The sequence below is a fragment of the Hippopotamus amphibius genome, chromosome 12 (assembly GCF_030028045.1).
Source record: "Hippopotamus amphibius kiboko isolate mHipAmp2 chromosome 12, mHipAmp2.hap2, whole genome shotgun sequence".
NCBI classification, from domain to species: Eukaryota; Metazoa; Chordata; class Mammalia; order Artiodactyla; family Hippopotamidae; genus Hippopotamus; species Hippopotamus amphibius.
This window is the reverse complement of record NC_080197.1, coordinates 34,486,018-34,501,865: the sequence shown is the minus strand read 5'-3', so window position 1 is coordinate 34,501,865 and position 15,848 is coordinate 34,486,018. Positions and strand designations below refer to the sequence as shown.

The 15,848-nt window shown below is 45.9% G+C and overlaps 1 protein-coding gene across 2 annotated transcripts in view; it reads right to left on the bottom strand.

Moving 5' to 3' along the window:
- Positions 1–15,039, bottom strand: part of SLC24A3 (solute carrier family 24 member 3) — a 465,173-nt gene extending 450,134 nt beyond the window's left edge. For both annotated transcript variants that reach the window (XM_057702549.1, XM_057702550.1), the window contains exon 1: positions 14,532–15,039. In XM_057702549.1, coding sequence (XP_057558532.1) covers positions 14,532–15,000 — 469 coding nt within the window. In that variant the 5' untranslated portion in view covers positions 15,001–15,039. The remainder of the gene's footprint in view (positions 1–14,531) is intronic.
- Positions 15,040–15,848: the final 809 nt, after the last annotated feature.

Here is a 15,848-nt window from a genome sequence, read left to right as displayed (position 1 = left end):
AGAACGTAGAAAAACAGGGAAATCATCAATTTGTTCAGTAAAGCAAATATAATGATAACACCAAATCCTGGCAAAGGAGCTACATGTCACTGTCATGAATATAAAAGCAAAAAACTCTACAGAAATATAAATAAACCTAACATCATTTTAAAAGAAAAAATATATCATGGCTATCTAGGATTTACTTCAGGAGCAGCTTAATATGGGTATTACTTACATTATGTTACATTAAACACTTCAATGAATGTTAACAAGGCATTTGACTACATACAACATTCATGGAAGATTTTTTTCAAAACCCCTAGAAAACTAGAAATAAAAGGAAACTTCCATAGCATAAAGAAAATTAACTAGATTAACCAACGGCCAAAACTAAAAAACTATTCAACTACAGCATGAGTCTTAAAAATTCCCTATAATAACAAATTATTGTTTTTATTATTACTTAACATTTAAGAATAAAATTAAGAAGAAATTATAAAGAAAAAATATTTCAAAAATATATATAAGAACAAAACAATAGCAACAATCAATAATTAATGCCAGAATAACTTTCACAAATAAATGTAAGAAAAGATAGGGAAATGATAATGAATCTTGACAGATTTTTTTTAAAGCCTTGATTTAATGAAGAAGCACATGATGAATGAGACAAATCAATGCTGTAAAATGCCATATTTCCACAATTTTTTTATAGATTTGTCAAAACCCAGAGGCATTTGGACAAAATTTAACAGAGATTCTAAAGTTCACCCAGAAGGATAAACGAGTTATAATAGCAAATGATTTTTTTTCCCCAAACAAGAGGCAATGAGGGACTTTCCTATTGGTGCAGTGGTTAAGAATCCACCTGCCAATGCAGGGCACACGGGTTCGAGCCTGAAGCCATGAAAATCCCACATGCCGAGGAGCAACTAAGCCCATGTACCACAATTACTGAGCCTGCACTCTAGAGCCCATGAGCCACAACTATTGAGCCCGCGTGTTGCAACTACTGAAGCCCATGCATCTAGAGCCCAAGCTCCGCAGCAAGAGAAGCCACTGCAATGAGAAGCCCACGCACCACAATGAAGAGGAGCCCCTGCCCGCTGCAACTAGAGAAAGGCCATGCAACAACAAAGACCCAATGCAGCCAATAAATAAATAAATTTATTTATTTTAAAAAAAAAGAGGCAATGAGTCTTGCCCTACCAGACAATTAACATGTGAATTAACTGCAACAATTAATGAATGGGAAAACAGAACTAAAGAGACATCACAAAAACTGCTTCTGGTACATAAGAGACTAAGCATGGAATACAGGCGGCACCACACACGCGTGGGTCAAGGCAGTATTATTCAATAAACAATTTGACTGTTCAACCTGTTAACCTGTTTCAGTCTTCATCTCCGGCTAAGATAAATTTCAAGTAAAGTAAGGGGTTAATTTTTTAAAAAATTAAACCATAAAAATAGGGGAGGAGGAGACATAAAGGATTATGTAATATAAATATATAATTGAGATCCTGGATCTGAGAATAAAACAATGAAAAAAAATCCAAGGGAAAAGAGGGAGAGTTTGGACTAGACAAAAATAATTTGTTCCGAATGCTAAAAATCCAGGCAAAATTTATGAGACAGGATAAAATATTTATATACAGAACATATAAAGAATTCAAACAAATCACTGAGGAAACATGGTTATCCCATTAGCAAAAAAAGTGGAGAACTGACAGGAACAAATTTTTCTCACAGGGGAAAACATATAAATGACCAATAATTATCTTTAAAAATATTCAGTTTTACTAGTAAGGAAGGCAAACTAAAGCAATGAGATTCTGTCTTTCCGCAATCAAACTGAATTTAAAATACATAAAATAACCGTAATACTCAATTCTGGCAAAGAACACTAAATTGAGCATTCTGAAACAGTGCTGTTGGAATTTCTAATTTGTTCAAATTCCTGGAAAGTTATACAGCAGTGTGTGTTAGCCTTTATAATGGGCACATGTTTTCACACTGAAACAGCACTTCTAGGAATCCCACCTAAAGAAACTGTCAGAGATTATCAAAGACTTCAGGACAAGAATATTCATCACAGTGAGGACATGGAAAATACCTAAATATCTCAAATGGAGGCCTAAATAAAATTCTGATATAATCAGAGGATGCAATGTCATAGTTAAAACCGTGAGATCTAGAATCAAACAACCTGAGTTCAAATCCTACTTGGCCACATAGAAACTTTGTGAGCTTGAGCAATTGACAAACTCTGTGCCTTACTCTTCTTTGCCTGTGAGATGGAGGTAATAATTGTAGCTACTCCACTGGTACGGCTAAAGCACTTAGAACAGTGCCCCAAACACAGAACAGTGTTCAGTAAATGTCACTTAGTATATAAGAAGTACTATATATACACACACATATATTTATATATTATAAATATATAATAAATGTCACATAATACTAAGAAATATTGTGATTTTTAATATTATTATGCAGACATTAAAAATTAATTTTTAAGTTTTATGCCACAGAGAAATGTTTATGATAAATTAAAAAGCAGACTCCACCAACACTACACAATCTCTTCCAGAAAACAGAAGAGAAGGAAATACTTCCTATTTCATTATATGGGCCCAGCAAAACCAGACAAGGACAGTACAAGAAAAGAAAACTAGGATTAACACCCTGGGTAATCATACACGCAAAAGTCCTCAAGAAAATATGATCAATTCAAATCCAGGAAAATGTACCATGAAACACACACCCTTGTCCAGTAGGGCTTATCCACGGTATGCAAGGCTGATTCTATATTCAAATATCAACCCATGCAGTCCACCATATTAATGGTCTACAGAAGAGAAACCATGGGATCGAATCATTTACTGCACGAAAAGCATGTGATGAACTTCAATACCCACCTCTGATAAAAATTCTCAACAATATAGGACTCCAGTGTCAAAAGATTACATACTGTAGAATTCCATTGGTAAGGCATTCTCAAAAGGACAAAACTACAGTGACAGAAAACAAGGGGTTAGGGTTGGGGGAGGGTGTGATTACAAAGGGATAGTTTCAGGGAGTTTCGAGGGGTTCTGGACCCTGATTGTCAGTAAATTCCACTGTACGTTAGTTGCTTTTAATTTTAGAAGCAGGATTCATAGTATTACATCAATTTTAAAATACGTAAAGGAGGAAATATACCACAATGTTGGAAGATACTGAAACTGACCTGTCCTCATGCCCAGATTTATCAAAAGTAGGTTCAATGAGTTTTCTTTCTGCACATACCCCCAAGAAACACTTGTGACTTCAAATGACCAAACTGTAAAATCCCATGCAGAAGGTCATTACCATCAGATTTGCAAAGTTGGGGTTGTTAAGGTCCTAGAAAACTTTGCTTTCTTTGGAATTCATGTTCAGATCACAGACTAGAATTGCAACATGAGGGATGAAAAGACCCCTAACAAGAAAAATTAATGTACACTAATTTCCAAAATGATCAATCATTCTCATAGCTATATGAGGTGACTACCCAGGTAGAAGGTAAGCCAAAATGTTAACTTTCTCCTAAAGCAAGTTAAGTGTGTCCCAAGAACCAGTATTCCTGAATAAACAAATCTCTTATTTGCTACAGAAAGTAGCTCACTCTAAAATTCCCTAATTTCCCCCATTTAGTGACCACACCACATACCATATAATTCCCAGCAAGAGGGCAGCACTTCAGAAACATTTCAGAATTTGAAATAATTTCACCCAGTCCATCTGCATTAAATATATTTCTAATCCGAACTTTCTATTTTTTTTCTTAAGTATTTACTAAGCAACGAGTCAGAAAACCAGGGTTCCGGCCCCAATTTAAATTCTCTTTCACAGCAGTTTCCTCAAACATAAAATCATATGTTAAAATACCAAGGTCTCCAAGATCTCCATCTCCAATATTCTATAGCAGTAAACAACAGTGAAAGCAGTGTTTCAAAGAGCATGTCTAAACTGCTTGGAGGAACAAAGTACTCAAGTGAACTATTTTCACGGAGCATTCATTCAGAAATATTGTGCAAATGACAGAAAAAAATTATTCATCAAAGAAACTGTTAGCTAGCCATGCACGGCCTTTATCTGGCACTTAGCTCAGGGTACTGTACCTGAAAGTAATCAAACTGCAGTGACTGAGAAACCCTCCCAAGTCCATCTTAACTTCACTAATGCAAACTGACCTTCCTTACATGTCTCCCTGCCCCCAACTTACAAGCGGTCTTCAGAGTATAGCAACATTATTGGTGGCGGAATTTCCCTTAATTCTTAAAGTTATAATTTTCTAATTAGCTTTATTTTTGGAGTAGGTGATAGGAGCTACTTAACATGACTGTTCCTTTTGTACAAAAAGGTACAGGGAGTGTGTATGGTTATAAAAGGGCAACATAAGTTATCCTTGTGATGTTGGATCAGTCCAATATTTTGACTGGGATGGTTACAAGAACATACACAGGTGATAAAACTGGATAGAATGTAATACACATACGGGTGCATGCCTGCACAAATATAAATGAAACTGGGGAAATCTGAATAAGGTTCGTGGGTTGCATCAATGTCACTGCTCTGGTTATGATATCATACTCAAGTTTTGCAAAAATGTTACCATCAGAGGAAACTGGAGGAAATACCCAAGGGATCTCTCTGTATTATCTCTTATAACTGTATGTGAATCTATAATTATCCCAATAAAAAATTCAATTAATGAAAAAGGTCATGGTAAAAACTATGCCTCCCTCCCCCCCACCCCAACCATTAGCCATCCCAGGAGGCAACAATTCTTACCAGTTTCATGTGCATATGAGTTAAAAGCAAGAAAGAAGGAAGACAGGAAGGGAGGAGGGGAGGGAGGGAGGGGAAGGAGGAAGGGAGACTTTCAAGCAGCTTGGGATGGTCCTACAATGTATCAAAATAAATTGTCAGCTCTTTCATACTCACAACTGTCTTTGAGTATAGGAGTGTTTCTGCTGAACAACCCTCTACATACACACAACCCCCACTTCATCTCCCCTGGATTCCCGGAAGTAACCAGGTCTCTGCCCTCAGGACAGGACACTGGGTGACCCTCCTGTAGGAAATCTTACCACCCCCTGATAAAGATCTAAAATTAGAGACAGGAGCATTACCCAGTGACACGGCCCAGTCAGATCACCTCACAGAGGCACCATCAGCAGACCCTCCTATTTGCATAGTTCCCAATCATCTTGCTAATGGCCTCACTTAAAGATGAGTAGAGGCCAAAGATCCTTTGACACAAGAAGAAAAACAACAAACAGACAACAGCAACTTGGAGAAAGAGTCCATACAAAGAAAAGAAAACCTCAAAGACTACTACTAATATACTTAGGGATATAAGAAATTATACTGTATTGATGAAGCAGAATAGAATGGTACTAAAAATAATTTTCAGAGGAAAAAGGAGCTCTTAGAAATTAAAAATATGACAGCAGAAATTAAAAGCTCAGTAAAAGAATTAGAAGATATGGTTAAGAAAACCTAAAGAAATCAGAGCAAAAGGATGAGAAAAAAATAGAAGAGATAAGAAAATCAGAAGATCAATGCAGGAAGTCAAACACCCAAATAATAGACAATCCAGAGAGAGTAAAGAGAGAATTTAGCATGGAGGAAGTCACAAAAGACAAGTTCCCAGACCTGAAGGACATAAGCTTCTAGATTAAAAGAACCAGGCAAGTGTCCCCAGGAAAATGCATGAAAACAGAACTGCAACAGTCACACAACTGTGATAGGACTGAACATCAGGAACAAAGCAAAGAGCACACATGCTTTCAGAGGGAGAAAAAATAGGTTTCACACAAAACAATTAAAAACTAGGACAGCATCAGACTTCTCAGAGGCGACACCAGAGGCTGGAACAGCTACGCCTTCAAAATTCTAAAGAAAATGTGCTCCAACCCAAACCCTTGATCCAGCCTAACGATCTTCTAAGTGTGGGGGTAGAATTAATATATTTTCAAGCCCACAATGTCTCAAACCTTTGTTTTGTTATTTCCACACCCCCTGTCTTAGGAGGCACTGTGAGTGTGTGATCCCAAAACCGCACACCAAAAATGAAGGAATAAACCAAGAAAGATACATATGTGGGTTCTAGGAAGCATAGCTTTCAACATAAGGAAGGCTGGGAGGAAAAGAAAAAAAACATGGAGGATGAAGCTGAAGGAAGATCTCAAGATGACAGCTGGGCAGCAGGTTTAACAAGGCACCTGTCCAGATTAGAACAGGCCAGAAGAATCTGGAAAAGATTTCTTCCAAAAGAGAACTGGATAGAATATCTAATGGCATCGGACATGTGGAGGAGGTGAGGGCAACTGGAGGAAAGTCTGGGCTTCAGTTAGTGGTGAAGGCTTAGAATACTAAGCACACAAACGAATATTCAGTCATGTTCGGGACAGAAAAATTAAGCCCACTTTATTTCACAGCTCAGCTACTAAGAGCATTGAGGTGGCCGCACTAACATAAATAATGACCACTGATCTTGGCCAGTGGTGCCCAGTGTCGGCTGCACAGTAGACCCATCGGCCTCACTTTAGAAAAATCCCAAAGTCCAGGCTACACCCTGGAGCATTACATCACAATCCCTGCAGGGGTAGGACCCAGATGTGAGTAAGGTTTACAGTTGCCCGGTGATCACGACATGCACAGAAGATTGAGACCCACAGAACTAACCAAAGGTACAATTTTCACCCTCATGCATACTCTCACAGACCTTTATCTGTAACAACTACTTATAATCTTGACTTTCAACCATCAGCTATATTCCACGTAGGTATCCTACCAGTAATCAAAGTCAAAATGTCCAAAAATGCATATTTCATATTCTTTCTTAAAAACAGCACTAATAAAAACTAAAATTAGAGTTACCCTCTGATCCAGCAATCCTACTCCCGGGCATATATCTGGAGAAAACTCTAATTGGAAAAGATACATGCACCTCAATGTTCACTGCAGCACTATTCACAATAGCCAAGACATGGAAGCGACCTAAATATCCATCGACAGATGAATGGATAAAGAAGATGTGGTGTATATCTACTATGGAATATTACTCAGCCATTAAAAAAGAATGAAATAACGCCATCTGCAGCAACACTGGATGGACCTAGAGATTATCATACTAAGTAAAGTAAGCCAGACAGAGAAAGAGAAATATTTGATATCGCTTATATGTGGAATCTAAAAAAATGATACAAATGAACTTATCTAGAAAAAGGCTCACAAACACAGAAAACTTATGGTTACCAAAGGGGCAAGGGGGTGGGGGAGGGATAAATTAGGAGTATGGGATTAACAGCTACAGACTACTATATATAGAAGAGATAAACAACAAGGTCCTACTATATTGCACATAAAAATGTATTCAATATCTTGGAATAAACTATAATGGAAAAGAATCTGAAAAAGAATATATTAAAAAATGGCACTTGTGACTTCCTGATGTCCATTGTGACACCCCCTTTCTCCTGGTCACCCACGCCCTTTCTTCTTACATCCAAGTCCTGCTCAAGAAACCCGTTTGTTACTTCCCGTCCTTCACAAGTTCAGATTCCACAGCATGTCACCAAAGTGAAAACGACTTCTGCTAATGCCAAACAATGCAGAAGCACAAAGGGAAAAATGAAAAGAAAAATACAAAGTTGCAATGTGAAATTCCCCTGAACTAGGTCAGTGATGAGCTTACTTTGTTCCTTCTCCCTCCCTCAGAAATGAACAGTGACTGACAAGCAAGAACAATGGCTGGATCTCACGATTTGAATAAGCAACTTGTATGGGTTTGGACAGCTCCAGAAACTGCAAGGGCTTTCCCCCGGAAGTTCCCGGGAACTCTCAGCTAATCTCTACACTCTAGATTCACAGCGTCAGGACCAACCTGCTCCACGGTCACGGTTGGGTCCAGGCAAGTTGAGTTTCCATCCAAGTCTCAGATACCCCTGCACTGTCATTCTTATTCCACCTCTCCCCTTTCTACACATCCATCTCATCAAAAGGCCGAGGCTTCGTGGAGGGTCTGTGCCTAACACCTAAGCAGCCTGCCACAGCTTCCCACCATGCTGGGTACCAACGTCTTTACATCTTCACCTGCAGTAAATGAGAGAAGCAGTCTCCCCTGCGCCTTTGCCAACACCTCGTTTTCATTTTTGCTAGTCATTTTAAAATTGAGATTTCCCTGGTTACTACTAAGGCTGAAGATTTTTACTTGTGTCTATTGGCCGTCTGCAGTTTGGTTGGTTGTTCTGTGAATTGCCTTCCCATTTCTTTTACCCGTTTTTCTATAACTTCGTATTTTTGTCTTCCATTCTTTACCAACCTAATTCCTTTATTTTCCAGGTTCCAGCTTCTCCTGATCACCAGCATCTCCTCCACACCAGGCTGTACTTCTCATCTGTATCTCTTATAATTCTTGAAAATTAGTGCCTCTCTTCCCACTAAAGTCTGAGCATCACAAGGATACTCTGGGTATCCATCTCAGACACCGCTGTCACTCCAGCAACAAGCAAAACGCCTGCGATGTGTTCACTGAATGAAGGAGCGAAGGTCCCTGTATCTTACACAGTCAGGTCCAGGCAGAAACTGTTGCTGTTGAAGGGAGTTTCACAAGGGACCATTTACAAAGGTGGGGGCAGGGTTGGGAAGACCAGTGAGGACTCGCAATAATGAAGAGCATCACCAGCCCAGGGTTGAGGATGAAGAGAGAACAGCAGGGGGACTGAGACCTCACAGTAGGAGGCAGTCTGGAAGATTCCAACCACGTCTGAGACTTCATGACTCCACGATTTAAGCTGCCCAAATGGTGGCCATCACCGCTTCACTCATACAAAACCTTCTTCCACTGGATCCTCAATACTTCAAATTCTCAAATCCCACAAGACAACACCATGTTTGAGACCACTGCAAATGAGAAACAAAAACCACTGCCATTGCCAGACAAGCTCTACAGAAACCGAAGGCAGGAAAAGGCCAGGAAACCTCGAATTCCCTTCCTGGCAGGACTACCCATTTGCTCTGCAACTTCAGGAAGCTTCCTGAACTCCCAGACCTCAGTCCCCTCATTACAAGAGTCTGTGAAGTGTTATTTCCCCCTCTGAAATGATTCTGCTCGAGGAAGAGACATCTCCTTAAGGAAAAAGAGAGTAGCCAAAATCCTATCAGCCAACTTCCACCAGGCCTTGGAATCCTCAGCAAATGGCTGGTTTTGCAATTCTTTTGGCTTTGCCAACCCTCCAGCGTAAAAAAAAAAGTCTTCCCACAAGGATTCAAGACTCGCAAGGGGAGGAAATCTTTGCGAAAAATCTGGGTTGATGAGCAGCTAAGAAAAGCCAGGAGGAAGGAGAGACATCTATATATGTTTAGGCAGAAAATAGAAAAGGTTGACAAGGAATGTTTTGCTAAAATACTGCTTCTATGAAAGCAACCTTCTGTTACTCCTTCACTCCCCAGTCGACTGAAAAAGGCAGAGTGATTCCCATTTTCTATTCGCGGCCTCCTTGGCTGGGGCTAGGGAAGCAGAGGCACGCAGCTCTGATGCAGGCGGGCTTGAGTTCAAACGCTGCCAGGGAACGAAGTGACCCTAATGGGTGCTCTCACCTTTCTCAGCTCAGGGTCAGTCCATGAAAAACAGGTAACAGCATCGAATTTGCTGGACTGGAGGCAGAATTAGACATCACGAACATACAGTGTGCTTGTAAGTGGGGCGCTGACACACAGTCGCTGGGTTTTATCCCAGGCACTGTTGCTCAGACATCAAAACAGCTTCCGCACTTAACAAATGCCTTCTGAGCATCTACTCTGGGTGAGGTGATGAGGTGACAAAGGTGAGGAAAGGTCATGAGGTCCCTGAACTCCTGGAGCTTAGACTCTGGCGAAGAGGAGATGGTCCTCAAATCGTAACCAAATAAATACATGATTGCCAACTGTGAGAAATGCTGCAAAGGGAAAACATGGTGTGTCCGTAGAGCAAACTGGGGGCACCTGGTCTGGTCAGGAAGCTCTTGTGCCCGGAAGTGAAGGATGCAGGATGAACTAGCTGCGGTGGTGACAGTGGGACCAGCATGCACTACAGGTCTGGGGCCTGAAGTGTCCCCCTTCTGAGGAGCAGAAGAAATGCCTGAGTGGAGATGCATGGACAGGGGAGGGCAGGGAGGGAAGACAGAGCTGAAGAGTCCAGCCAGGCCTCCCAGGAAGCCACATGAGTGACCAAAAGTTTGTGAGCAGGGTCTTCTGAGGGATGGGAAGGCACAAAGCTAAAGCGGGGCTCTCAGCTCTGCAAGGGAAACGTGTACTTCAAATCCCCACAGCAGCCACTCTTCAAATACCATCTCTGGACCCCAACCAGGTAAGGCGAGCAGCAATGTCTTCATGATCGGGCGGTATTTCAAAAAAAATTGTATACACACACAAATATACATACACACACGCAGATACACATATATACATACACGCATATATGCACACACGCACATATACACACATACACACACATGTACATGCATGCACACACCCGCATACACACACATACATACACACTCATACACACATACTTACACACACATACTTGTGTGTGTGTGTGTGTATACATATATATTATTTGCTTTTACCATCTCGGGGAATGTCTACAATCACTCTTAAGTTATCATCCCTCTAGATCCTGGTTTTCCAGACGGCCACAACAGTATCTCCCATCACACGTGCTCGTCTTACCACGTATCTTGACACTCCTCCATGTGTAACTGGTGGCATCTATGTCCCCTCTCCTTGAACTCTGGCTGACATCTGTCACTGCCCTGACCAAGAGAAAACAGTGGCAGCGGTTCCATGCAACACCTGAGGCTGACACATAAAAATGCCGGGCACGTCCACCGTGTTCTCCTGGACCCCAGCTGCCACCTCTGGGGAAGTTCAAACCAAGGCACGTGGAGAGGCCATATGGAGAGGCCACATTTGGATGTCCTGGTTGACAGCCCAGCTGAGGGTCCAGCCAACAGCTGGCATCGACCCCAGACGTGGGAGTGAAGTTGCCTCCAGACAACTGCAGACCCAGCTGTCAAGTCACCCCGGCCTTCAATGTCCCCAGCTGAGGCACCAGGCATAGTGGAGCAAAGGCAAGCCATCCCCACCCGGCCCTGTCCAAGTCCCTGACACAGTAAAAATGTAAAAGAGTCATTTTACACCACTATTTGGGATGATCTGTTATGCAGTGACAGGAACAGAGCCAAAGAGTGGCTCAAAGTTTATACGTACACACGTATGTATGACTGTCCTTCTTCACTATTCACCACCCTAGGGACCTTCAGGAGGGGGTGTCTCTAATCATTCCCGAGTTAGGACCTCTGGACTTTGTCCACACCACTTCTGAAAAAAGAGGACCAGGTTCCTTACTGCAAAGAAAAATTAAACACTTTTAAACCACTCAAAACGTACACAGTAATCCATTCGCACTGCAAAAAAAAAATAAAAGAAAATCTGCATTACCAAAGCTGACACCTTATTTTAACTGGCTTTGTAAATGGATCAAAACTGAGATCTTCATCGACAGCTAAATAGGGCACTGAGGGCTCGTTTCCTTCTCCACCGCTGGAGGCTCAAAGGTCTGCAGAGTGTCTGCAGCTGAACCAAGGCAACGCATAGAAAGGGCACTTAGCTCAGGGCCTGGCACTTAAAAGCCCACCAAATTCCAGCTAAATATTTTTATTTAATAAGTAATAAATATATTATTGCTTTTGTTCTTTGGAGAATCAATATTTTTCTTGATTCCAGCGCTAATTCTTTCTGACTTATGCTAACAATGCTCCTGTCCCATCTGTGGGTTTGGTTAGATGTCCTGAAAGGGATCTCCAATTCCATACAATTAGAAATATTATACAAGATTATATAACATACCTGCCACACATCTCTATTTTGGTTTGGTAAAAGAACTGTCCTTTTTATTAAAAAAAGAAAAATCAATTTGTGTTAGAAAACAGGCTTCTGAGAAGTTACACTTAATCACTGCATGGTTTTCAAGGTGAATAAATAAAAATATCACCTTTGATCATTACAAAGGTACCCCCCCCAAATGCAGTTATATAAATGTCACAAAGCTGCATCTAGACAGTGGCATGAATACCAGGGGACAGAAATGGGATCAAAGAGCCAGGTCACCTAGGGTTGGTTTCTTCCTCTGCTCTTCAACTGCTGTGTGACCTTAAGCGAATCTCTTGGCCTCTCCAAGTCACAGTGTCTCTAAAACAAGGCTAAATTCCAAACTTTCTATCCATACTGAAGGACCCTCAAGTAGAGCAGCCCCCAAGTTTCAGGGGTAAAACTCACTATTCAGATGGTTAAATATGCTGGATAGCAACCCCTCAAGCAAAATAATCACTTGCAGATTCACCCACATTAACTAGTATCTTAAAAATTATCTCGAAAAACCTGGGCCTTGTAAAATCTTGCTGTGCATCATGTAATGAAATTATCACTACCTAGTGGAAGAAAGGTGGTATGAGACAAAATTACAACTAGCATGCCATCCGGGGGCTCGATGGCATATGCCCCCCCCCCCACTGATGGTTCACTGTTATCCTCAGTTGCTGGAGTGGGGGTCTTTTCAAGCCCCACATTTATGGGAGGGGGTGGAGAGGCAGAAGGAGAACATGGATGGGGACCTCCTTGGCAGTCCAGTGGTTAAGACTCCACGTTTCCACTGCAGGGGGCGCGGGTTTGCTCCCGGGTCAGGGAACTAAGATCCCACAAACCATGCACATGGCGTGGCCAAGAAAAATAAAATAAAATTTTAAAAAAGAAAAAAAAAAGAGAATGTGGGTGGTAGGAAGGAGAGAGACAGATCAAGGGAAGGGATGGAGGAAAGGGCGGTGCATGAGTCTCTAGCAGGGCCATTTCCGTCCATCTCCAAATGACATCTAGTCACCAGGTTTCAAGTTTGCATAGTGTCTGACACCCCCTCCCTCCGAACATCCTAGCTTTCCCAGGGCCCAGGCAGCCCCTGCCATTGACGGACTTAACCATCTTGGTTACATTTTCCATCCAGAAAAATGTCTTCTGTAGCCTCGAAAGTGGGGGGAACTCCATGGTTCAGAGAACCCCAACCTGCAAGAAAATGGCCGCTGTGTGATTGACTTGGAATGGCCCTTTCCAAAGGTGTCATGAAGTATGGACCGGCTTTGCACTCATCAAAACTGAGAAGGCGAAAAGGGGGTTAATAAAACCCTCTTAGTGAGACTGGGCCAGGAACTGCTTTTAGCAGGTCAGACTCTGCCCTTGGAAAGGTCCAGCCTCCCTCACTCAGCACAGTCCCCTTCCTGATGTCAGTCCCCATGGCCAGAGAGTCTGGGACCCAGGAGAAGTGGAGAGAACATGGGAGTCTCAAGGGCTCCACTGAAGACCAGGACGGGCTCTCTCATATTACCATATATGCTGAAGTCTGCTAAGATCTGAACAAAGACTGACCATCAGCTTTCCCTACCAGGCATGAGTCAATTGGGGGAGGTCCGTTTTTTAATTGATGGCACCCTTAAAAACATTTGGCCATCACTGTTCAAATGCCTTCTTTCTACACTTCATAACACCTTGTATTGGAGCTCCGTCTATCTTAGCCCCAAAGCATGTATCTGTAATTGCTTTTCCTTACGACCATTTCCACGGCTGTCTTCCCACGAAGCGTGCCATTTGAATGGCCGGGATATAAAACCGTTTTACAGCAGTTATTCTCCCAAGCCTTTCCTCCATTTCTTTGACAGCTGCACACCCAGGGTCCAAACTCTTCTCCGTGGACAACTGTTCTGAGCACATTTCTCTACCAGGTCTATTTCAGCTCAAGGAAGGCCAAGGACAAAAATAAGACAAAAGTTGTGGGTGATGGTGGGGACCCACCGCAGGGCGCCCTGAGAGTACTGTACAGAATGATGGGCAGTCCAGTATAATGGCTTCTTCCTGAGCTGCAAGTCCACAAAAGGGACCCGTCTTCCCAGCGAGTGGTCAACGGAAGAGAACCAGTCCCAAACCCTAGCCGGAGGCCAGCACTTTTTTCCTACCAGGAGTTCCCAGCACCTGTTCTGGAAAGGCGGGACGGAGCTTCCTCCCCGGTCCATCCCGCTTGTTCGGTTCCGAGAACTAACTGTGTGCTCACCAGTCAACCAGCCCTCTTCCTGCCCTCCCTCCACAATCCAAGGAGGGCACAGGTGGTCACGCGCACAGGTGCCGAAGCTCGCCAGCACAACTTTACTACGGGGGACTTGTTGAGGGGAGAGTCCCCACCGCTGCCGCCCCCAGTCCCTCCAGCTCCTGGCAGGAAGCGCTGAGCCTGGAGGCACAGGTGAGGGTTCCCGGGGCAGCCAGGCGCCCGGCGTGCCGGCCGCGGCCCCACCGCGCGCGGTCCTCGCCTCCGGAGCCCCCTCCGCGGGGAAGGGGGCGTCCATCGGCCCGGCACCCCCACCCGCCGGCCCGGCCCGGGAGCCCCGCGCCGCCGGAGCCGCAGCGCCCACTCGGGGCGGGCTGCGAGCACTCACCGTCGTGGTCCTGCATGCTCGACAGCGACCAGAGCAGCAGCGCCACCAGGGCCAGGAAGCAGATCTGGCTCAGCAGAAGGTCCCTCCGGCGGCTCCGGCGACGCTCGCGCTCCTCTTCGTCGGGCGACGGCATCCTCTTCGGGAGGCAGGGCAGCGGCCCCGGCGGGGGCCCCGGCGGGCGGCGGCCGCTCCGGTCGCGGGCGGCCGCGGCGGGGACGGCGGCTGGAGGCAGCTCCGCGCTCGGCGGCGGCGGCGGCGCGTCCTCGCTGCGCTCCCGCCCGGCGGCCGCCGCCGCCTCTTCCTCCTCCTCCTCCTCGCGGCCGCCGCGGGTCTCCCGGTCTTCGTCCTCGTCGTCGCTGTCGCTCAGTCCCTCCTCTCCCTCCTCCTCCTCCTCCTCCTCCTCCGCGTCGCCGCCGGCCCGCGCCGCCGCCTCCCGGCGCTCGGGGTCCCCGTCCTCCTCGCGCGCCATGGCTCCCACGCTCGGCGTCCGCGCTCGGCCTCGGGCGGCGGCGCGGCGGGGGCGGCCGGGAGGCGGGGGCGGCGGCGGCCGAGGAGGAGGAGGAGGAGGAGGAGCGGGGAGGACCGACGGGAGGAGGGCCCGCCGCGGGCCAACGCGGCCGGCGGGCGAGGCCACCCGGGGCTGCTCCGGCCTCGCGGGCTGCGGGAGCGCGTCGCGGGGCCGCCCGCCTACTCCATGGCCTGCGCGCGGGGCCGGGGCCGAGCGGGGCCGAGCGCGCCGGGAGCTCGGGGCGAGGCGGCAGCCTGCGGCGGCGCAGCGGCTCGGGCGCGGGCGCGGGCGGGGGGCAGCGGCGGGGACGCGGCGGCGCCGGCCAGCCCGGCGGAGAGGGGGCGCGTGGGGAGGAGACTGAGCCGGCGAGGGAGCCCGGCGCGCGGTCTTGCGCTCGCGCCGGCGCGGGAGGCCCCCTCGCGGGACACACGCGTCGCCGAGAGGCGGCTCTCTCGGAAAAAGGGTTCGCCCGAAACTTTCGGAGGAGCCGAGGGTCTCTCGCGCCCCCTCCCCACCCTGCGCCCGGAGCGGTGCGTTGCGAGGACGTTCGGCTGCGCGCACCCGGCCGCCGGGCTCGCTTCCTCCCGCGGGCCTCCCGGGTTTCCCTCCGCCCCCTTGTGGGGATCCCCCTGCGCGCCCTGCTCGGGCCCTGGAACAGGACTCCCCGGAGGCGCTTGGCTCACTGGGGGTGTCCTGGCTCCCCCCTCCGGCCTGGGCTCACACTTCACTCCTGATCGTCCTGGACCAAGCCCAGGGCTGTGGCTGAGGGAAGGGCAGCAGCTGGCCCTGTCTCGGGGCAAGGCGGCCCG